This window comes from Amia ocellicauda, chromosome 23, assembly GCF_036373705.1.
Source record: "Amia ocellicauda isolate fAmiCal2 chromosome 23, fAmiCal2.hap1, whole genome shotgun sequence".
Lineage (NCBI taxonomy): Eukaryota > Metazoa > Chordata > Actinopteri > Amiiformes > Amiidae > Amia > Amia ocellicauda.
Window position 1 is genome coordinate 22,192,988 of NC_089872.1, and position 24,226 is coordinate 22,217,213.

At 46.9% G+C, this 24,226-nt stretch overlaps 1 protein-coding gene across 3 annotated transcripts; it reads left to right on the plus strand.

Annotated features, from left to right (window-relative positions):
* Positions 1–1,305: 1,305 nt before the first annotated feature.
* On the plus strand, positions 1,306–23,947 carry thbs2a (thrombospondin 2a). Of its 3 annotated transcripts, none has more exons than XM_066696643.1 (23): positions 1,306–1,939; positions 2,513–2,587; positions 3,032–3,591; positions 4,165–4,249; positions 7,127–7,323; positions 8,226–8,366; positions 8,574–8,667; positions 9,430–9,600; positions 10,913–11,089; positions 11,875–12,048; positions 12,525–12,652; positions 12,959–13,111; positions 14,638–14,856; positions 15,910–16,017; positions 16,144–16,303; positions 16,661–16,779; positions 17,169–17,403; positions 18,607–18,834; positions 19,100–19,371; positions 20,488–20,585; positions 20,681–20,820; positions 21,292–21,322; positions 21,746–23,947. In XM_066696643.1, exons 2-23 carry the CDS (start codon positions 2,518–2,520, stop codon positions 21,747–21,749), a joined length of 3,564 nt encoding a protein of 1,187 aa, XP_066552740.1. In that variant the 5' UTR covers positions 1,306–1,939; positions 2,513–2,517; the 3' UTR covers positions 21,750–23,947. The 3 variants fall into 3 exon arrangements, with proteins under 3 accessions (XP_066552740.1, XP_066552741.1, XP_066552742.1); XM_066696644.1 differs by having other exon boundaries at positions 7,130–7,323; XM_066696645.1 differs by lacking the exon at positions 21,292–21,322 and having other exon boundaries at positions 1,307–1,939.
* The last annotated feature ends 279 nt before the right edge of the window (positions 23,948–24,226 follow it).

The following is a 24,226-nucleotide window of genomic DNA, read 5'->3' on the forward strand; positions in this document are numbered from 1 at the left end:
TAATTGACAGTATTGTGCAGTCCGGTACATCTGCTCCAGGATGTATCCATAATAATAATAATAATAATTATGCCCTTTTTCCACTGGCACATCCTCCCCCTGGCCCTGCTCGTTTTCTCGTCTCCGAGCCAGTTCTAGGTAAGGAGCAGGGGCAAGAATTCACAGCCTGGTTCCGGGTCGGGTCGGGTCGGGTCGGGTTTCCATATGCCAGTGGAAACAGGGTAGAGACTCTTCTGAAAATTCCTGTGTAACCTCTCTACACATGATCTCTCTCTACCCCCGGCCAGCAGTAGCAGATCAAGAACAAACTAGAACAACAAGAACACACATCTGGAGTGTGTTGTTTCTGATGATTGACAGCAGGAGCCTCCATCTCGGGCGATGCTGACTATTGATGACATAGATGAAACACTGAGTGCTTCCCTAGCTTCCCTCCTAGGCTGGGGTCTGCAGATAGGGGTGTCCTTGTGAGCGAAGGGCACACCAGGGTGATGTGAGACTGCAGTTGCACCCTGGGGTGCCCTTCGCTCACACACATCAAGATGAACAACGCAGCACCTCGACAGCCTGCTCTCATTCACTTCATCTGAGTAATGGATTGAAGCACCGGGATGAGGTCTACTTTGCTTTTCTGCCGCTACTATGTTTGGTAACTCTATTGTAACGCTAAAGCAGCAGCTGTCTTCAAACGCGGCACTATCTCCGAGACTGAGCGCTATTGTTTCAAGCTGCGGGCCCCCAAATCCCCAGGAATGTGATTTTACCACTGAAATATACAAGCCTTTCTTTTCCGACACCGTGGAGGGAAGCAGCAGTCTGGGCTCAACAACAGCTAATTCTTTCCAGACTCCGATGCGCTGCTGCCAGCGAGCGCTTATCCAAACCTTCAAACCCCACGTCAGACAGCTTCACAGTTTTAACCCAACAAACGCACGCATTATTTAATGTACATCCATCAGTGTGCATCCTGCACAGAGTAAGCACACTGACCAGTTCTGATATAATATGGTTTGAAAAACATCCAGTCCATACCAGGCTCTCCACAGTGGAATCAGATCTGCTGAGTTGAACAAAACATACGATCGCTGGGAAGGAATATAGGAGCGCATTTACAGTCCAATGACCTGGCTCTTCGGTCCAGGCTGCACCGGTACACACAGTGTGAACTCTGGAGACTGAATCCAGATTGTCCCTCCACTGTCCGCTTCAGGTTATTATTGTGTCTGGTATAATGTAACACATACAGGCAAATACACATGTCGTGAAGGTAAACTGCTAGACTTACACACAGCAGGTGTTTGTTTATGTATTAATGTGGTTTGCTGTGTTTGGAGAGGGGTCGAGAGATACACCAGAATGCACAGTATAAATACAGACGGGGGACTAGTCCTGCAATGGAAACCACAGTCTGTTCATGCCTGATTATTGTCATCTATTATTGCTGTTGTTGTTGTTGTCTTTGTCATCTTCATCCTCCTCCTCCTCGGCGCACACCCTGCGCTCCTCCGCGGACCCGCAGCTCTGCGCTCCTTGCGCACTGGCTCTCCGCGCTGCGGCTCCTCCCTGAAACCAGAGTCCGGACAGCGCGCTCGGTGTGGGGAGGGGAAGAGGCTGGATCTGCGGTCCTGCAGGTATATGAGCGCAAACTGCACCACCGGACGGGGAATTATGTCATTGCGCTAGAGTTACGGACCCAGACCTCTCCGACTGAAAGTGATTGACAGCATCCGAGCCAGCGCTATAAAAGACGCGCAGCCGGGATCCCTGGAGCCACTGACCCCGGAGTCTGCAGGCGTGTGGATCTAGTGGACTAACCGCGCCTCTGTGCGCCACTTCTTATGGTGTTTGAACTTATTCATAGAGGGACATCACCCCTTCGCTCTCACCACTGGACTATTACAGAGATATCTTTTCCCAAGGATTGCACTTTTTAAACCAGGTAACCCGTTCACATCTCGCTATAGAGGAGTAAGTGCAGGCAGCTGGGTCTGTATCTGGATGGATGAAACAGCCCGGCGGGTTATTGCGCCTCTGGATTCGCCTCTGGACAATCCTGGGCTTTTATATCCTGCGCCCTATTTAGCAACAGGATCGATTCGTGCACTTTGATAAGCCTGTCGCAAATGCTGAAATGGTTTCGTTGCTTTGCTTTGAGATTAGCTTTTAACTGCGCCGATAACTTCAGTAATTATTTTTAATTTGCTACTTGTAATTATTCAGTGAAAACCCAACTTGTGTTTTAGTATTAATATTATTTTTAGATGGGTCTCATTGTATAAGGGTAATCTCTGAATAATAATAACAACAACAACAACAATTACATCTCGAAAGATTATACTTATTTTAGTTTCTAAAACGTGTAATCTGTTCAAAGTAAAGAATGCCTTTGACCTAATTTTCTATCAAGTTCAGGACTGGTTTTTTATATGCTGAACTAACGCCTCTTTTAACTGTGTTTCAGTCTTAGTGTAGCTCTGAGTGTCTGACTGACCAGCTGTGTCTCTGTCTGTAGGAGTAATGCTTCTCAGGAGAAGGCTGCTGTGGCTGCCAGTATTATGTATTCTTTGTGCTTCTGCAAACGCTCAAGGTAATTTAATGCCTATTATTAAATCTGTAAAGTGATGATTACAATTACAAGTATTAGTATTAATATTATTAATACAATTATTTACTTTACAAAATGTGATTATTATAGAATTATTAATTCACTAGTTCCTAACTTTGTCCCTGTACTAGATGTGTCATGTGTGGATTTATTGTGGAAGAGAACTTGCTTAAACACAGTGTTTACATATGAGTTGAGCATTATTTAGTCCTGTATATGTTTGTGAACTTAAATTAACTTAAAAGTTAACTAATATTAGCCTAGTAGGCAAAAATCACACCTACTAGGTGCACCTAAGAGTTTAAACTCACAGATTTTCTCAGGGACTGTTCAACATAGAAAATAAAGGAAAATAAATCTAAAGAGTTAATAGGAAGGCTGTGAATGATCTTCCGCCTGCATAATCGGCATTGTGTGTCGTCCCAGATGAAGGGGAGGTGGAGGACAATAGTGTGTTTGACCTGTTCGATGTCAGCAAGATCACCCGCAAGACTCTGGGGGCAAAGCTGTTCCGGGGGCAGGACCCAGACTCTCCGGCGTACCGCTTCATCCGCTTCGACCACCTGCCCCCGGTGAGCACACTGGCGCTGCGGCAGATCCTGCAGCAGATCCAGAACTTCGAGGGCTTCGTGTTCACGGCCACCATGCGCCAGGACCGCGGCTCCCGGGGAACCCTGCTGGCGCTGGAGGGGCCGGGCTCCACACAGCGGCAGTTCGAGATCGTCTCCAACGGCCGGGCCAACACGTTGGACCTGGTGTACTGGGTGGACGGCTCGCAGAACGTGGTGTCCTTCGAGGATGTGGAGCTGGCGGATTCGCAGTGGAAGAACATCACGCTGCACGTGCACGGAGAGAACGCCAACCTGTACATCGGCTGCAGCCTCATCGACTCCTTCATCCTGGACGACCCCTTCTACGAGCACCTGAGGCCCGACGGCAGCCGCATGTTCGTGGCCAAGGGAGCCATCCGGGAAAACCACTTCAGGGTGAGTATGGCATACGGCATGCAGTTTAGTCTCGGGGTTTCCTGCTGAAAGGCTTCTGGCCACCTGAGGCCGCCTGTGTGTGTCTGTGTTTTATCTTTTCCCTGTTTCCCGTCCTTGATGACTCACAGAACTGTTCGTTGAACTTGCTTGTGTTTTGTTTGTAATCTTGCTGAAACACAGCTTAAACTTTCTCCTATTATTATTTGTGTGGTCTGCAGAGGAATGGAATGCTTTCTCCCCAGAAGAAGAAAAGTAAGCCTGGGTCTTTGCAAGCTTTGAGTAATAATTAAGGGTTTTCCCAGATGAATCATCTAATTTGGGAATTTTTAATATATGTATCTAAAAGTCTTTCTGGCGTGGTTCGAGCCTGTAATTTATAACTCTGTGTATGCCACAGCTGACGAGTCTGGACAGAAGCGAAAGCTCTGACTACAGAGAGCGTTTAAAAAGAGTCACAGAGTTCAGCAGGCACCACATGGGTCTGCGCACTTGTCAGGAAAGGCCACGTATTTGTGTTTCACTGTGATGTTTGCCCTGTTGGTGTGATGACTGACAGCGGCCTCTGTCTCTCAGGGTTTGCTGCAGAACGTGCGGTTTATCTTCGACACCTCCGTGGAGGACATTCTGCGGAATAAAGGCTGCCAGATCAGCCAGCCAGGTAAGAAATCCCAAACCATGCTCTGGTCAGTCCCTGCAGGAAAGGAAGGCCTGCATGGGAGAGCGTCACTCTTGTACGGCCGCTGGTTGCAGGTTGGCATCCCCTTACCCTTGGACATGGGAGACTCATGCGTGTGGTCACGAGGTCTTACCCTCGGACACGGGAGACTCAAGTGTGTGGTCACAAGGCTCCAGAACACTGAGACCATCCATGCACCTGGATTTAACACTTACTGGAGGACAACATTACTAGCATCACACCCAATTCCTAAAAATACCATCAGAAAGGGTAATAGAGACAGAAGCATGCGAAGAGCGAAATTAGGGGGTAAGCAGAAGGTGGCATAGAAACCTAGCAACTCTTCTGGGAGCCACTGTGGTGCAGAGTGTAGAGAGGATGTTTGTTGTTTAGGTGATCTCCAGTTACTCCCCAGCCAGACGTGTCTTGGTCAACGGCACGGGCCAGCAAGGATTGAGATTCAGGAGAACCGTCTATATAGAAAGGCGTGACAACGTTTTGTTGCAGTAACACAATGTAGACACTAGGAGGTTTTAACAACACTCCTGTTAATTCCAGTGGAAACTAAACCACCCCCCATTCCCCCTTGCATTATTTCTACGCATTCCTCGTAGTTTTGTATGTTGCCGGCCCTGTCAACATACAAATTGTTATTGTTTTTTCAAACCATTTCTTAGCTAAAATGTTATGGTATCCATAAGACCACTGCAATTGATCAGATATTAAATTCTTGAAAACTCTTGAAAAATTCAATAAAAACAAATGTAAGGTTTTGAGATTCTCTGGGAGCGACATCAGTAGGTGATGTCATAGCTGACAACCAGATGCAGAAGTGATGTAAGGAGGGGCAGGGCTGTGATGTCATAACCTCTTCACAGGGCCTGCCATCCATGTCGATTGTGTGGTCTGAAGCTCTTTCTGTGAATCAGCCTCGGGAAACGTGATAAAACTGGCAATCTTCAAGGCAGGCTGAAAGAAACATCGACTCAGCTGTAGCCTAGATTCTTCCTTTTTTTTGGTGGAAAGTAGGTCATAATTTCTGAAGATCTGGCTGACGTTTATCACATTGTGTCACTGCTGTGAGGATTGCCCCAGTAATGCAGAACCATTCTGATTGGCCGAGCAGTGTGCCGTGATGGCAGCATCTCGATGCCGGCCTGGCACTCCTCTCGGGGGCTTTAGACCGAGTCTTGCGCGTCCTGTGACAGGAGCTGTGATTGGGGATGAGGTCATGAGACACAGCCCCCCATTGAAAGCAGTGCCACTAGTCAGCAGGAAGGGTTTATCAGCATTATTGTTATTTTTTCCCAGCAGGACCCCCAATCCAGGTAATCCTGCATTATAAGGAGTCCCGACTTTTTTATATTGTTTCCCCTTTTGTTATGCAGCAGTGATCGTATACAAAGAGATCCGCCTAAATCTCCTAATGCACGTATTCCAGTATGTTGCTGTAGAATCTGCAGCAGACAATAAGCAGTGAGGGAAGTCTAGACGTTCTCATGGACCACAGACTTAACTTGGCACCAAGACGTTTGCAGCCCATTACAATGGCGGCTCTATGCAGTGTTCCACGTATGGCTCCGTGGTTCTCAATTTAAAGGCATTTGTTAAGGTACAAAGACATATACCACGTCTGTGCAGCGAGCTTTGGACTCGTCGCCCATCATAACGAGTCTAGCAGATCCCAGAGTACAGGAATGAGTCTCTCTCCCCTCCTGACCTGCTCTGTGAGCAGAGGAGCTGGGGCTTCATCTCACGTCCTGTCTGTGTGCCACCGACGCTCTTTTCTCAGGGTTTGCTAGAGCGAGTGAAGGAGTGATGTCATCCTGTGCTCGTTAAGAGTTAATTTCCAGTAAAGGAAAGGAAAACAAAACAAAATTGTACAGACCTTATATCCACATTTCCCTCTTGAACATAATCACTGTGTTTTGAAGTCTGTCAAACAACCTCATTCTAAACAGTGATTTGGATTATAATTACAGAACAGGGTCGGCGCTGTGCCTATAGCAACGGATGTGTGTGTGATGGTGTGTCTCTTTAAGTTGCCATACATCCTAACATAATGAAGAACTATGAGAAAGTGAAACCTCAACTGGTTCTGTAAACTCTGAAGCAGAAATCCAGAGAGGACAGAGTTTGAGACTCGGAGGAAACTGATCCAGGGGGATTCTGATTTATTCCACAGAAACCTTCCGAGGCAGCACAGGACCCTGGACGATTTTCTTTTCATGTTTTAATAGTTTCTTTCCTTGCCTGTACAACCTGTTTGCCACCATGCAAACTTTTAATTGAATGTATTAAAAACATGTTCACACTTCCTGTAACAGGAATCTCATATTAAATACTTTTTTAACTAATTTAATCTTCAATAGTTTCACACTCTGTTGCTTCAAAATAAATTAAAGATAAAATCTATAACAGTGTTAATTGGTGTCTCTGCCCTCTGATTAAGTCACCATTACTGATCAAGGAAATGGTTTCTAACAACATGTAAAAACTACAGCACATGAAAGACCTGAATCTGGTTTCCTCCAGAGCTTTAAATAGTATTTCTCAAACGGGAAATTAAGATTTATTGCAGCCGTGAGGTTTCTGGTCTCCAGAGCGATCCAGCTGCTTTTTCAGACCGTGTTCAGTGATGCCTTTGTGCCGACTCTGCGCAGGGTCTTTGGCTGCAATTTGTCTCTGTTCCTGAAGTCCATGAGTGGCCTAGTGTGTTATTGTATTCGTTTTTTTTAACAAACTGCATCGTTACCTTGTGCAAATACACAGGAGCCGCAGAATAACACTGTGCTGTGCATCGCTTATAGCTACAAAGCTACACAAACCGGACGAATAACCCCTGCCTCTGTCCCGCAGCAGACCTCAACGTGGTGAGCGAGAGCTCGGAGATCGTCGACGTCAGCCCCGCCATAACAACCAACTTCATTGGCCAGAAGGCTGAGAAGGAGTCGGACTTCTGCGACCGCTCGTGCGAGGAGTTCAGCGGCATGTTCCAGGAGCTGAAGGGGCTGCGCGTGGTCGTGGGCAACCTGATGGATGGGCTGCAGAAAGTGGTGAGTTTACCACAGTACAGTTTCCCATGGTTATACTAAACGTATTCCTGGCTTTGCCCTGGTTTTCCATGTGTTTTATACTGCAGTTTACAATCCAATCCCAACTTTACCATGATTTTATTTTGCTCTCCCACATTTCACTGTGGTTTTGCCATGGTGTAATACAGACTGCAGTTGTAAAGGAGGGGAGCAGGAGATACCAGTCGAATTGTTACCACAGGCGCAGAGAGAGGACTGGGTGCAAAGACAATATCCATGAGACTTCATAGTGCCGGCAGTCAGTGTTTGATTATTATGACGCTGACGATCGCTGCACATTCCGCTGCTCTGCTGACTCACAGCCTGCTTTTCCATGCAGGTTTATGTTAATGGAGGCGTTTAATCTGTAGATGGTAATGAATATGAATTGTGAATATGAATATGAATATCCCTCACTTCCTCTGGGGCCAGAGTGTGAGATCAGCGTGTGAGAGCGGTCCCTGTGGTGTCCAGTGACTGTCCCTGGTCCCAGAGGGTCATCCAGACTGACTGGTGTCTCTGACTACCACATTCACACTGTGTGTCTGTTTGACAGCGTGTCTGTGTGACAATATGTTTGAGTGACAGCATGTTTGAGTGACAGTGTGACTACATGTCTAAGTGACAGCATGTCAGAGTGACAGAATGTCTGAGTGACAGTGTGATAATGTGTCTGAGTGACAGCATGTCTGAGTAACAGCGTGTCAGAGTGACAGTATGTCTGAGTGACAGTGTGATAATGTGTCTGAGTGACGGTGTGACAACATGTCTGAGTGACAACATGTTTGAGTGACAGTGTGACAGCGTGTCTGAGTGAGTGTCTAAGTGACAGCATGTTTGAGTGACAGTGTGACCGCGTGTTTGTTGCTCTCGCCCTGTGTCAGACGGAGGAGAACACCGTGATGCGGGAGATGCTGAAGAAGATGGAGCCCTTGGGGAAGCCGGACATGTGCTGGCAGGACGGGCGTCTGTTCGAGGACAACGAGGACTGGATTGTAGACAGCTGCACAAAGTGCACCTGCCAGGTGAGCCCGACCCAGCTGACACGCAGCACAGTGGAGTCCCAGGAACGCGCCTCCTTTTCCCAGCAGGCTGTATTGAAAGGTGTCGGAGATGGAGATTGGATCCATTGTATGACAGCACCTACAGTAGGGGCTTCTCTGTAGGGCTTCACAGCTTAGATGCACAGGGATAGGTATTCAAAATAAAGTAACAATGTGTCCTTTAAACAGGAAGCCAAAACAGTGTGTCACCAGATCACGTGCCCGGCCGTGGCCTGCGCCAGTCCGTCCTTCATCGATGGGGAGTGCTGTCCTGTGTGTCTGCGTGAGTATAACGCTGCGCAGCCCCATCTTGCATGCACACACCTTTACCCAGCTGTGAATAGTGCATTTCTTTAGGGGAGATGTACTGGTGTTTTCGCTATTTTATCAAGCAGCATATATTAAATAAATCATCTGTATTTTTTAAATAACGCTCATACGCAAAATGTTGTTGTTTGCATGCAAGCAGAAACAGAGCCTCTCTTGTAAAACTGTTATAAATTAACATTAAAATAAGTTTGCATTCCAGCCTGTCAATCAGCAGCTATAGCCCTGTCCTTTGTGATGTTTTAATAAGAGAGCGAGCTCTCGAAGGTCTGTCTGTCTTCAGGGTAAACCGCCCATTGGAGGATTTTAACCCTTGAAGACAAACCTCAGGCTGGATGCTCCCAGAGCTTGAAGTGGTTTGTGGGTTGGGAGCAGATGATGTCACACTTTAAGCATAGCTGCCCACTCAGAGCCTGAGTGGAAACCCAAGTGCATGTTAAACACCCTGAAAGTGTTACAATGTCATAAGAACATAAGAAAGTGTCCAATCGAGAGGAGCCCATTCACCCCATCGTGCTCGTTTGGTGTCCATTAATAACTTTAATCTAAGGATCTAAGGATCCTATCCAGTCTATTTTTGAATGTTCCCAAATTGTCGCTTCAACCACATTGCTGGGGAGTTTGTTCAGATTGTGGGTGGAGGCATGGGGGGTGCAGGGCTGGGTGCAGTGGTGTGGGGTGTGGGACTGAGCCTGTGTGTGTCTCTGTCTCTGTGCAGCCAAGGACAGCGAGGACGGCTGGTCGCCCTGGTCGGAGTGGACGGAGTGCACAGTGACCTGTGGAACCGGGACTCAGCAGAGAGGACGTTCCTGCGATGCCACCAGCAACCCCTGCGCCGGGCCGTCCATCCAGACCCGGAGGTGCAGCCTGGGGAAGTGCGACAGCCGCAGTAAGTCCATCTGAGTGTGGCCCCATTCCCGAGCTAGACACCGGACACAACATTTAAAACTGCTGGCACTGTGTCCTACATGGAGAGAGGCCGGTGGGGTGTGTCAGTGAGGTTAACCCATTTCCTGCGATGCCTCTAACTCATCGTGTGAGATTTGTCCCGCTCTCTCAAATCTGCTGTATTCGGAGATGCGAGTAGTGGGGGCCTGTTAACGAGTTGTGTGGTGGCCGCTGACACAGAGATCGCTCATTGTTTAAACTCTCAAAGTGTGAGAATGGATGGGTTGTGGTTTATTTTTTTATCTGTAGCATTTGGAGAGGTAATAACTCCTAATAGCTGATAGCTGTCCTAGCTGCAAATGTTGGCAGAAAGAAAAGAAAGAGAAGCATCTGAATCCCTGTCTGGAGTCTGGGGAGTGTGAGAGTCCAGTGAGATGCAAATCCCCTCCTAATGCAACGCCACATTGGGGGATCTTGTTGAACATGTTCAGAAGGAAACTCGGGAATGGTCTCTTAATCCTCTGCCATGTGTAGTGCAGCTGAACCCACAGGGAAAATAAATATCGGCCCTGGCCAGTTGGATGGAGAACAAAAGGGTCTTGTTGAAGTGGCTGCGGGGGGACAGCTCTACAGCTTGTGGTTTCTGGGTGTTTCTGGGGTAGAATATTACCCGGCTCTTAACAGATCACCAAACTGCGCCAATTGTTTTCTTTTCCTGCTCCAGAATCCACTGAGAGTCATTCCACAGCAACAATAAAGAGCACTTATCCTGTTGTAATGTCTCCTGGCAAAGTGCGCTGACACACGAATTCCCCGTGGCCCAGTGCGTAGGGCAACACCGCGGAGCTGAGAGCATCTGGATCCTGGACCCGCTCTGCATAGCCTCCTTACTCCAGGGAGGGCAGGGGGGTTAGTGGAGAGGGTTTGCAGCAAGTCAAAAGAAAGGGGAAGTTTACAGATAATATGAATGCCTTTTTGTCTTAACAAGGGCTCTTTGTGCTTTTCCACTGGTGGGTGACTTCTATCCCAGGACTCGGCCTTCCCACAATCCCCCCAGCAGCCTCCTGTCATGAAGCCGCTTAGTTATGTGCTTTTATGTTAATGTAAATATTAAATATAATATTAGAGATTGTTATTGCAGGCGATTAAATCAGACACACTGGAAATTGTTATCCACTAGCGGGAAATGCAGTCAGTGTTTCCTGAAGGGATCACGTATTGCATATGACTTGGATCCCCTTTTGAGTGTAACCGACCTGTGGAAGACAGAGCGGCGATGGGGGAGCTGACAGAGGTGTGTGTCTGTCTTTCAGTCCGTCAGGATGGGGGCTGGAGCTTGTGGTCGCCTTGGTCCTCGTGCACCGTGACCTGCGGAGACGGCATGATCACCCGCATACGCCACTGCAACTCGCCGGTGCCGCAGCTGGGGGGCAAGGACTGTGAGGGCAGTGGGAGAGAGACCCAGGGCTGCAAGGCTGAGCCCTGTCCCAGTGAGTACCGCACACCGCACACCGCACACCGCACACAGCACACCGCACACCGCAAGCTTTAGGACTCTGCAAAGAATCAAGACACTAGAACCACATCACAAGCTCCTGGCTGAGTACAATTGGCATTTCAAGCTGCTGGCTTGAGTTTACAACTGGCAGCCAATAGCCGCTCCAGGGCCCGGATGGAGGTTTAACAGGCTGAATTAAACTGATTGAGATGAGGGAGGGGACGGCAGAGTGGAATGGCGAGGGCCAGTGCTTCTGCGCCCCAGAGTACTGGAGCGGAGTCCTTGGTGACGGGGACGCCGGGGGTTGGGGGTGAAAGCCGGGGGTTGGGGGTGAATTGGTAACACATTTCCAGGATATCGGGTTTCACCAGGGAAAATACAGCCTTCCAGGAAAAATGTGGCTGAAAGAAATCCATCTCAGTCAGCCTCTCTGCCCCAGATTTCCCTGGTCATGAAGGTGACAGTCAAAATGAAAAGGAATACGGCACCCTGTGAAATCAGACTTCACCGGTGAAGGGTCCGATTAAAGGGGGCGGGGTTAGATTTCTAGAAGATGCCTGATTGTGTTGATGTTACCAACAGTTCCTGCAGAAACATCCTTCCTAGGTAACAACACAAAAAATGAAAGTCCCATTAAGATCAATGTCAAGCAGACAACGGAGATGCGGTTGAAGATGTTAACGATTTCTTCTTTAGATCAATGTTAATTAACCTTTGAAGAACAGCATGCAACGGTTATCATTGAGTGCTTTAACCAGTCTGTCTGTCTGTCTGCAGTCGATGGAGGCTGGGGACCCTGGTCCCCCTGGGGAACCTGCTCTGCCACGTGTGGTGGGGGTCTGCAGGGTCGAACCCGAGTCTGTAACAGCCCCCAGCCCCAGTATGGTGGAAGGAGGTGCCTGGGAGACTCCAAAGACCACGACCTCTGCAACAATCAGGACTGCCCTATTGGTAGGTCAGAGGTCACTCTCTACCCTGCGTTACCTCCATTTGTTTACTTGTTTACCCTCCTGTCACACATGCAGAGAAAACGGGAAACACTTCCTCACAGTTCTCCAAAAACTGTGGCCTCCTCTCGTTCCTGACCTTTGCTATATCCTGATAATATTTACTTTCTCTTGTTAAGAAGATGTTCTTTATTAGGGCTGCAGTAGCTAGAGGTTGTGAGGCACTGTGTAAGAGCTGGATCAGTTCTGTAAAAAGCAGTGTCTGAACAGCTTCCAATTGTGGGCAATGACTTTCCTCCCTTCAGAATGTTAATTTCATGTATTGATAGCATACAGGAAGGAGACAGATAAAATAGGTCTTGCCTAATTGTTTATTTTACAAGTCGCTGAGTGTGCTGGTGCCCTGGCTGGGATGAGGAGTTTTCAGTGACGTGCTTTCCAGCGGTCCTGGCTGAGGATGTGTATTTTGTGTTGACACAGATGGATGCCTCTCGAACCCATGCTTTGGGGGAGTGGAGTGTAACAGTGCTGCCGACGGCTCCTGGGAGTGTGGTCCCTGTCCGCTGGGCTTCCGTGGCAATGGGACCTTCTGTGAGGACGTCAACGAGGTATGAGGGGAAACTCCGACACTGGCCCTGTGTCATTCTGCACAAGGAAACACACCCATAGTCTTCCATAACTATTAAAATGATTCCCCTTGGAAGTACTTGAGTCCAGCTGGGATCTCGGCCATGGTCCTGGAGAAATTAGAAACTGCTGTGAACAGTGATTGGCTTAATTTGTCGCCCCTAATGTGACATTAGCCCCTGATGGAAGATACCCCAGGTCTAGATCTTTGTCTGCTGCTTGATTGTTAACACAGTCTGTTTGAAAGTGTGCCTTTCCAGTGTGTGAGCTCTGTCTCCCGTCCACAGTGTGACATGGTGTCCGACGCCTGCTTCAAGGTGAACGGTGTCCAGCGCTGCGTCAACACCAACCCCGGCTTCCACTGCCTGCCCTGCCCACCGCGCTACAAGGGCACTCAGCCCTTTGGCATGGGCGTAGAGGTCGCTAAGAAGAACAGGCAGGTAAGGAGGCGGAGCCTCTCAGGCCAAGGGGCGGAGTCTGAATGCTGCAGCCACTCGGTTCCATCCACAACACAACAGACGGACATAACCCTGCCCTGATGCTGAATACGGTTTAGCTAGGTTCTGCGTTGCTCAGTTTCATGGTCTGAGGGTCATCCTGGAGTATAATATCTGGGACCCCCCCCAGTTTATTAAAGCAGAGAGAAGAAACACTATATATATAGTATCGATAGCTTTAATACTAATCCCTGCTGTAAAACCAGGCCCGAGTCGCCTCCTGCACAGCTGCACAGTAGCTAATGGAGTGGATTTCTCCATGATTTAGTGCTGCTCATTCCTATCCCTCAGCGAGGCTGTTCAGCCCAGGGGCCACCAGGACTGCACCGGAGCACCTGGCGCTGGAGTCCCTGACACAGAGTAGTGCTCCTTTTTCATTAGCGCTTAATGGAAAACATCTGCCTTCCTATCAATCACTCCCAGCTTTGGAATTCCGTTTGATGCTGAATTTATAGTTGATCCTAATGATCCTAATCTCAAGTCAGCTAATAAAGCAGCATCACACCACATGGGCCTTGTGAAAGTGGAAAAGCTTAATAGACTAAATGCACTTGTATTTCATGCAGTTAGACGTGAAGCAGACACGCTGGCCGGGAGAGCTCGGCAGAGACGATGCCTGCGCAGAAACTGTGACGTTCCATGTGTGCACATGTGGTTACAGATTCAGTAATCTACAGATTTATATCCTAATATCTTAATGTAGATTTATGTGTCCTGTCCCAATAAAATTAATAGCAGAAGCTATAACGTATGAAATACTCTGCACAGTGTTTGTTGTCGAAGGGCTCTGCAAATGATCACCAATCAGGGGCCGCGGGAACAACGTTTTCTCATCGCTCGATTAAATGCTTCCAGAACGTATTCCTGCTCTGAGCGAAGCATATGAAACAATCTGGATTTCAACCCCTGGTCTCTAACATACAAGCGAAAACAGTCAAAGCAATGACATATGTCTTGTTGGCAAGTCCCAGCTGAGCCAGTGTGGCACTCGCCAGTTTCCCTAAATCATCTGTCTGAAAGGCGAGCGTGCCTCTGCAGCTGTGTGAATGAGGCAGAGGCTGTAGCTTCTGGATGTGCCATCTGATAAGATTGTCATGTCAGTGCCGGGGGAAACATGCCAGGCAGTGCCAGATTTCAGTTATCTTTTCCTCTGCCTTGTTGACACTGGCCTGGTCTTATCCTGTGGGATAACTGAGTAGACATTGACCTGCACTCTGTGCATTCGCATTAACACAGCCACCTCCTGCTCTGTTAATGTGCATGTCCTTCAAATCACATGTCATCCTGAGCTAGTATTCAACTGAACTCCATGTGGTAATGATTCCTGGTGAAGTAGTCTTAATATAAAGAACAATTCAACCATTGTGGCTACATAGGGAAGCAAACTGACGTCAGAACAGGGGGCAGGACTGCAGGGGGGCAGGGTTTCTCTGTGAACAGTGCTTTAGCAAATGTCCGTTGTCTCACAGGTGTGTGAGCCGGAGAATCCTTGCAAGGACAAGACCCACAGCTGCCACAAGTACGCGGAGTGCATCTACCTGGGCCACTTCAGCGACCCCATGTACAAGTGCGAGTGCAAGATCGGCTACGCCGGGGACGGCATCATCTGCGGAGAGGACTCGGACCTGGATGGATGGCCCAACCAGAACCTGGTGTGCGGTGCCAACGCCACCTACCACTGCAAAAAGGTGAGGCACGGCGGAGAGGGGGTCTCGGGGACCTCGGTAGAAGGTCAAGAAACCATCTGCCGCCTCCAATCCCAGATCCTTCGCTCCTTTCAGGGTGTGTCTGTGCTGCTCAGCTTTGCCAGAGCTGCTGGGAGTCAGTAATCAGGCACGGACATAGTCCACTGGATTATCTTCCACCCTGGGGCCTGACGCCACTGTCTCAATCAGTAAAGCGCAGTGGGCAAAGAGGGGGTAATAAATTGTGGGAAATGAAGACACAGCCGTGGATAACTGGAGTCTGTAACGGACGATATTAAAAAGAGGGAGAGCGCAGACAGAGTGTCTGATGTCAGAGCTGCCGACGGGACCCAGACAGGCTGTTTGGGTTTCTACCAGAAAGGTTTAATAAGTTAGTTTTATATCCCCGTCAGATATAAAGATTGGTTTTCAGTCCTAAAAGAAAATATATGTATTTCTTTCCAGTCTCAAAATTAAAAAATGACTGGAGACAAAAGTATATCAAGCCTTTACAATAAAACTGATTTACTCGTTATAGTTGAACCAAGTAGTGCAAGGCGGCCAGTCATGAGTTATGAGAGAAACTGTGTAGTGTGTAGAAAAACAAACGTATATATAATTGCCCTGTGAATGAACGGGTCAGAATGGGATCCTTCCGCCGTGGCGTCAGTGTGTTTTCAGGCAGGGCGGCTCCCACTTTATCTGTAACCTGTTTCCTCAGTCAGTGGGAGAGTGGAAACAGGCTTATCATGGGGGGGAAAAGATGCAGGAAAGCTGTAGTCTACTCAATTCAAATTCAAATTCGCTTTCTCTCTCTCTCTCTCTCATTTTTAATTAAATGAGATGCATTCCAGTGACCACCTGATATTTACAGGATTATTTTATATTTATAATATATTTACAACACATCTGCAAAAAGGCAAAGGGAATTTACCAAGTTTCCCTTTTCTACATCCCACAAAACGGACATTTGGGTTTTTGGTCTTTTTTACTGACATACATTTAACACGTACTTGCTTTGAATTTATTTGAAATAAATGCTTTATAATCTTGCAGGATAACTGCCCCAGCTTGCCCAACTCTGGACAAGAAGACTTTGACAATGACGGCCAGGGAGATGCCTGTGACAAAGATGATGACAACGATGGCATCGTGGACGAGAGGGTAAGACTCCCACAGGGATGCCAGTAGAAGCTGTTTACCAGTAAAGTGTAATCTCTGTGAAGCCAGAGCTTCTTGTGAAGGTGTTAGAGATGCAGAGGCTATAGCTGGTTTCTCCGTCTGTTCCAGGACAACTGCCCGCTCCTGTACAACCCTCGGCAGTTTGACTATGACAAGGATGACGTGGGCGACCGCTGTGACAACTGCCCTTACGAACACAACCCAGCGCAGATCGACACCGACCACAACGGGGAGGGGGATGCCTGCGCGGTGGACATCGACGGAGATGGTGGGGAAGCTTCTGGACCCTGTGCTTGTAGTTCATGTGACACAACTGCATATGATTCGGCCTCTGTGTCAGTTTCGCCTGCTATTAACGCCCACCTGAGAGTTGTGCCAGCCACGTCACCCTTGAGTTTCAGTGCTGCTCAGATGTAACGCTGAAGGTGACGAGGCCCATAACGTTGTTCAGATTGGCAGGTTTTACTTGGAACCAGGAAGAACGAGGCATAGAAATGTGCTGCCGTTTTGTCACGGATCCTCTCTCTTTAAACTGGCAGTGATCGTTTTTTCTCTGCTTACCTACACAGAGTAAAATCACACACAGGCCTAGTATCTAATCGTTATCTAATCTTCTCTCCTGCAGAGATCCTGAACGAGCAGGACAACTGCCCCTATGTGTACAACACAGACCAGAAGGACACAGATCTGGATGGAGTGGGTGACCAGTGTGACAACTGCCCTCTGGTGCACAACCCTGACCAGGTGTGTCTCCCACTGGCTGTCCTCACAAACAGTGGTGTTCAAAGCTCTTGTATGTATCATGTTCGTGACGTGTGTCACCTTGGCAAGGACCCAGCTTCCATTTGTATGGGTGGATGTCAACTACAAGGTTCAGCAGTTTCTGTGAAAGTGTTTAGTGGTAGAGAATTGATTTGGGCAGGTATCTGGTATCAATAGTTAATGTAATGGTAAGGAGTTAAGTAGGCAATTTCTTTAATATAGTTTAAATGTATTCTCTGTTGGAATGAATGGGGAGTTTTGGCATCTGTTACAGCAAGGGGGGCAGGTGACTCGAATTTGCACATGAATCCTGCATACCTGTGCCTTCAGGGGGTTCGGTATCCGCGCAATAACACTGTCTCTCGCTGCAGGGCGACGCAGATAACGACCTCGTTGGTGACCAATGTGACAACAACCAGGACATTGACGAGGATGGCCATCAGAACAACCTGGACAACTGTCCTTACATCCCCAACGCCAACCAGGCCGACCACGACAAAGACGGCAAAGGAGACGCCTGTGACCACGACGACGACAACGACGGAGTTCCAGATGACCGGGACAACTGCAGGCTGGTGCCCAACCGCGACCAGCTGGACTCTGACGGTGAGATCAGATTCCGGGACTCTGGCCACTGGTCTCTGACTGGCCGACTTGTTCTACTGGCTCAGAGGAAGACAGTGGGGGAGCCACTGTAATTGCGCCCAAAATCTGTCACTGTTTTATCAGGGACCTATCAGCTGCATGTTTAGCTTGGCACATAATTTAATTTCCAATATTCTGACTTTCCAGTAATACAATACGGATATGCATTCCATATCGTCCGCCCTGCCCCCTTCACCCAATTATGAAGGAATGTCACGACTGCTCTGTCCTGTCAGTGAGGAATGGGTAGCCGGTAGCTATGAGAATAATTTGTGAGTGCTGTAATGATCCTGTCTGATAGACGCAGGGGGGTGCTTATCACCAGGTAATGGATAATGATGCAGGAATGTTCCTCTGGGCTTCTCACACCTGCCCAAATGAACGTGCTTTATAGGATCTCTTTTGATTAACGGCAAAATAAAAGACAAGGAAAGAGTAGAGAACAAGTCAAATCCGTTAAGAGCTCTGTACTGTCGACATGAGACATTCTAGAACCATATGACCACCTCGAACCCCATAATGGAAAGCTGTGTCAGAAACACCCAGCTATTACTGAACTGGTATGTGCAGTTGTGCTGACCTCTGTGGAGAATAAAGACACCGCAATGGAAAGCCGTTGCCTGTTCCCGTTTGATCGTGCTGCGTTGGGGAAGGTTGGGGATCGGAGCGGTGTCGTTAGTGCCAGGGACAGTCGGTTAGTTTCCTAGAATTCCTCTCAAGACGAAAGGTTACCGAGGGCCAGGCCCGCTGCCAGGCACATTCACACTTAGTCAGATAATGTTTATTTAAAGGAAAGGTCCATGGCTAGAATTGTGACAAACCGGAGCAAAAACAGATGGGAAAACTACTTCTTGGGACTTCAGGAAGAATGGATTTATTATTTTAGGCTGAGTGAGACCCTGTGTTTATTTCCCTCTGCTTAAGAGCCTTTTCGAAAACATGTAATATTTCAGAGACAGCTACATAAATCAGTGAAAGGAATGACAGCATGGATGAGGATTTTGGTATTTCTTCGTATTTCTCTGTGTTATCGAGCCTCAGGGCGTAAGAATTTGTGTGAGTGTGGATGTGGGATTTTGCAATTCCTGATGAGTTTGGTCCAGTTTAGTACGTGAACGCATTTCTGAGAAGGTGATTGTTTGATCTGTGACCTTCGTCCTGCAGGCGATGGCCGAGGAGATGCTTGCAAGGATGACTTTGACAACGACAGCATCCCGGACATTTTCGACGTATGCCCCGAGAACCATGACATCAGTGAGACGGACTTCAGGAAGTTCCAGATGGTGCACTTGGACCCCAAAGGCACCACACAGATTGATCCCAACTGGGTGGTTCGGCACCAGGGCAAGGAGCTGGTCCAGACTGCCAACTCTGATCCGGGCATTGCCGTGGGTGAGCAGAGCCCTTTAATACAGAGAGAGAGCAGTATTAGAGCTCTCGATCTGATTTGACTAAGTGTTTATTTGATGCTTTTTATACACTCCTCATTTTTGTGTTATTTTCATGAATGCCTTGAACAGCCTTGTTCAACAACAGGTTGGCGATTTTGCCATTGGATGGAGAACAGTTCCTCAGAGCTGTGGGGCTACAGACACCGTATCTCGGCACACTGAAGCCATGGGCTGACGCTTCACTGGCTGTCCTCTCTCCCTGGCAGGTTTTGACGAGTTCAACGCGGTGGACTTCAGTGGCACCTTCTACGTGAACACGGATCGCGATGACGACTATGCCGGTTTTGTTTTCGGCTACCAGTCCAGCGGCCGCTTCTACGTGGTGATGTGGAAGCAGATCACGCAGACTTACTGGGAGGAGAAGCCCTCCATGGCTTACGGAATCTCCGGAGTGTCCCTCAAAGTGGTGAACTCCACCACGGGCACAGGCGAGAACCTGCGCAATGCCCTGTGGCACACGGGCAACACCGTCGGGCAGGTGAGCCCCCTCTCGGCCTGGGCGGCCACCAGCAGGCTGCTCATAGGGTACTGCCAGTCTGCGCTTGTGCTCCACTGGCATGTCACTGTTCCTGCCCGGATTACATACATTTCTTCAGCCTGGGACGCAGCCCTGAGACTGAGTCCATGGCTGCTGCAGTGTAATCATTTCACTCTAGATTCACATGCTGGTTTGCCCCTCCTACAATTTAGTGACACGTTTCTTTTTGATTTCTGTTTTGCATTAACGAGACGAGTTCTTCCAAGCCCCAGCACTTGACAGTGTCCTGGAGTTTAACTCGGGTCCTTCTGATGTGTCAGTCGAGCTGTTTACATTGACAGAAATTGGTTTATTTTAGTTGTTGTTTTTTTGTCTATCCACTTGCTCAGCTGGCATTAGCCTTGAGCTTATAAACTTGCCCATTGTGGCAATCAAGTAAATTTTTCCCCTCTTGACATGTATAGTTACCAAGTTAACACAGTAAGCCATGTTTTTCTGCATTTCCTCCATTCCATTTGTCACATGGAACCAGTCTCTTTGGACTTTGAGATGTATTCAACTATTCAGCCCCTATTTATTGTAAAACATTTAATTTAACCAAACAAACAAATAAGAAACACACATTTATCTAATGGTCCTTTACATCAGTCGGTTCAAGCACGAAGCACAAGTTAATGAAAAAGGTTACTCTTGTTTCAATGGATTAAAGTAATGATATGATGTTAAATTCCTGACTCGGAATACAATGATCTCTGAAAACCATTTTCTTTAGGAATATTGCACTAGATAATCCGAGTCTTTGAGTTGGATCCAATATAAACAGGTAAAGTTATGAGAGAGGAGATGTATTCTCCAAGTTTGTGTAGCCCGTCAAGGAGGTAAACAGGATTCTGGAACAGGATTGTAATGAAGAATTTTGTTTCTCTAGTAACTGAATGACCCCAAAATCTTTGCAGACCTTTCCTGGGCTACGCTGTTTGCACTCCGATCTGAGATACTGAAACTCAGCAGTCAAACAATGTATGCAATTTGACACCCATTCAATGCTTCCCCGGTTGCTGAATTGTATTTTTCTTTCTTTCTTTTTCCTTTGCTATTTCCTTGTATGCTCTCCAGGTCCGTACTCTGTGGCATGACCCAAAAAACATTGGCTGGAAGGACTACACTGCCTACAGGTGGCACCTCATCCACCGGCCCAAGACTGGCTTCATCAGGTAGGCAGGGAAGAGGAAACGAACTCAGACGCACTGTCTCACTGCTCGTAGTCTATCGGCGTATGAGTGCCAATTCCTGCTGTGTTGGCTTTCAGGGTTGTGGTGTACGAAGGGAAGCAGATCATGGCCGATTCGGGGCCCATCTATGACAAGACATTTGCTGGAGGAAGGCTAGGGCTGTTCGTCTTCTCCCAGGAGCTCGTCTTCTTCTCCGATCTCAAATACGAGTGCAGAGGTGAGTCCCGGTGACTGTAGTTTCGGTGTGTCTCCGGCGCACCTGCAGTATTTAGGCTATGGGTCCGGTCTGATAAAGAACGGCACTCCTGGGGCGCCGCCTCCCCCCAGGCTGTGTGAGAACTGAAAATGTTTTTGGCAAATCCCCGGGACCAACTATGCAAAGGGTCCTACTGCTAACGAGAGGCTGTGAGAAACATGAGAAACTTGTCTCCTGCGCTGAGGTCCCTGGTGCCTAATAAGGGGATCTTGGCTGAACTTCAGTGGAATGATTCAAAGCTAAAAATGTATGTTTAGTTGAGGATAATTACTGTGAAAATTTGATAAAATGCAGATCCCTTGGCATAAACAAGTTAGTATTTTTATTATTTTATTATTTTGTTATTTGTGTGTTCATCAATTTCATGGAAATTTTATGTAAATGCAACCTCTGAAAATGTTAAAAAACATCAAACTTTGTTTCAACATCCAGATAAGCCCGAGTTCCCCACCGTGTTCATCAGGTAACTGACAGCCGTGTGGCTGCATTTTGGCTGTGACTCTTGTGTCGCTCCTCAGCGAACTGTTTTATTTAACAGATCTGGGCACGCTTTGTCACACTGCCTCTGTCTCACTCCAGCTGTGTGTTTATCTGATTATAAGTCTTTATAATCTCATTTAAAGTCTTATCTGAAAGGACTTTCAATGATGCACAAGAGCATGTAGTCACTATATAATGTATATGTATGTATATATACACATTATATTTACACGTGTGTATATTATATATACACTGCACTGGCAAGTGTAAACAATCCACAGAAAATTAATCTGTCCACGCTTTTCAACCTCCACTGTGTGAAGGTGCACTGTTTGTTGTCTGTTGTCCTGTTGTCTCTGACCCTAAATCTGTCCCTCATCACAACGATGTCCTCTCCTCCCTGCAGATAACTGAGCTCCGGCTGCTGTGGAAATGGTGAAGTACTGTACAGGCGTTGTCACCGCTCACCTCAGTCAGTTCCTGGTCATCCCTCCCCCCGCCTGCTCGGCCAATGAGCCGGAGGGCCCGCCCCTCCAGATCGCTCAGGGCCAATCAAAGCTCGGCCCCGCCCCCCCATCGGCCAGGAGCCCTCCCCCCGAACCCTGAGCCCCGCCCCTGCTCAGACAGGAGCAGTCGAACTGGACCAGGTCGCTGGATCACATCGCTTCACACTGAACATACAGTACTCGCTCTATCCTGTCTGTTTTCTATCGCTTGCTTTATATATGCCTGGGAGATACTACGTATCCTCGATGTTGACGTTAAAGGGATTTTTGAAGTTCTACAACCACTTTTTTTGTATCTTTTTTTTTATAAGTGTTTAGATTTTTTACGTTTTTTTTTTTTTTTTACTGAACGTTTGCCTTACTGCCTGTTTCTATAACACATCAACGCCATTCATGAGGGATACGAGAATGTGTTCAGTCCAGATTCCTCGGTTGGTACAGCGCATTTCACCCCGTAATGTAGACGCTTTAACGATGCACACAAAATTACAGGCTTCGGTGCTCACTTGTATCTGCCAAACAGTAAACAGGGTGAATTTTGCTCCATTATTTTGACTTTATTGTATTTCATTACCACATCACATCATTCCTGCTTTGTGACACAAATACAATCGCTTTTTATTGTCACCAGTTTTCTCTCCCACCATCTTGAATTGTGTTTTATTTTATAGTTAATCCCTGTAATTTAAAAGGGAGGATTTTCAGTTGCAATGGAAGTGAACTTTAACAGGCTTAAAATGTCTGGCGGATGAAGATGTTAATATTTAGACTGTATTATAATTTCTTCTGTAAATTATTTATGTTTTCTTTGCTATTTCAGTTTGTGAGGTATAGTGATTTTTTTTGTTTGTTTTTGCCAAAGATTGTAAATAATTATTTATTTGTTTACACTGACGAAATTTCACAATTGAAAGAAAAACACTTTTCTGCAAGACCCAATTTTTTCCAAACATAAAGATAAGTCACATTAGACTGAGACACTCTGAAGTTGTCATGGTCTCATGGTCAGCAGCCTGAAGTTAAAGTCACAACCGAAAGACTGAGAAGCAGAAATGCGAGGAGTTGTTTCCTTTAAGACACTGTTGATAGAACACACTATGAAAGTCCTGTGAATAAGACATAATATGTTTTTTAAACGCATGCACTAACAGATATACCAATTTGACATTTTGCGGACGGGACAAGTCCCCCGGATCTGTCCCCCCGCTGCAATCGTCCAGGAGGTAGATCCCTGTGAAAGTACTGATGTGAAACTTTCTAAGGTAGCAGCTCTTTGGCTTCCCTGCTGTGACGGTACCACCCCCCCACGCCCCAGGATCTAAAGGTTATGAACTCAGACTGTCTGACGGGTATTTCCTTGAGGTCGTGTTGCGATCTTGACGCCCCCGTGTTGTGAGTGCAGTGGCGGGGCAGCTGTGAGATGGATGAGTTGAAAAGCAATTGACTGAGGGCGGTTAGTTAAGAATGGGTTGTTATTTCTGAAACGACTTATCAGGTTTGAAAGATTCAGGCTGTCAGTATTTGCTGTCATACACCGATACAGGTGGCACAAGGTTCACCGCTCAGTGGGTGCATTGTTTCTATGCAGAATATGATCGCATTGAGGTGAAGACACTCAGTGTTGGGAAATAAACTCCTTTGCAAATGTTGTTTATTCCAGTCCAGACGTTTCAGAGTTCTCAGAAGCCGGCTGGTTTAGATGGTTCACGACATTAGCAATGTATAGCTAATAGTCATGTGTATAACATAACATTACTTTTATTTTATATATATATATATATATATATATATATATATATATATATATATATATATATATATATATGTTAAATAAGAAGCATATTCTATTTCTGTTGTGTAATAATTTGTGATGCACAAATGTAATTTTTTCAGGTATCCACCTTTTTCCTAAGATTTACATTTTTAAAACAAACAAACAATTTGTAAGTGTTCACTATTAAAAGAGATCATCTTGTTTGATAAATAAATATTTGATACGCTACTTGCTTGTTTTTTTAAATGTGTATTAAAAGGTGAATGACAAGTTCTTCAGGAAACTCAATGAAAGAACTTCTGTACTAATTAAACTAAAGTAAACCTTTTACCCTTGAAGTGACTTATACTTTTTAAACTGAGGTCAGATATATTTTTTTTGTTTTAGCTTTGAATCAATTTCTGAATTTTGCAGTTTAGTTCTGTCCAGTCTGATGAACTGTTTAAATCACTCCAGTGTTCATTGCCAGTCAGTGTGTGGGTCTATGGGCAGTTACCTCAGTGAATCTCACACCTGTATGATAAAGGGCTGTTCAGAAACCTGTAAGGGACCGGAGCTGAAAGTCCATTATGCACATTTATACTATATTAATTTCACTTCAATGGAG

What these genes read in the sequence shown, in the direction of transcription:
- thbs2a (XM_066696643.1), top strand. Translation starts at nt 2,518, where the DNA reads ATGCTTCTCAGGAGAAGGCTGCTGTGGCTGCCAGTATTATGTATTCTT. An exon ending in TCCGGGAAAACCACTTCAGG is followed by an intron (nt 3,592 to 4,164) that starts GTGAGTATGGCA and finishes TCTGTCTCTCAG; the next exon opens with GGTTTGCTGCAGAACGTGCG. An exon ending in TGATCCGGGCATTGCCGTGG is followed by an intron (nt 18,835 to 19,099) that starts GTGAGCAGAGCC and finishes TCTCCCTGGCAG; the next exon opens with GTTTTGACGAGTTCAACGCG.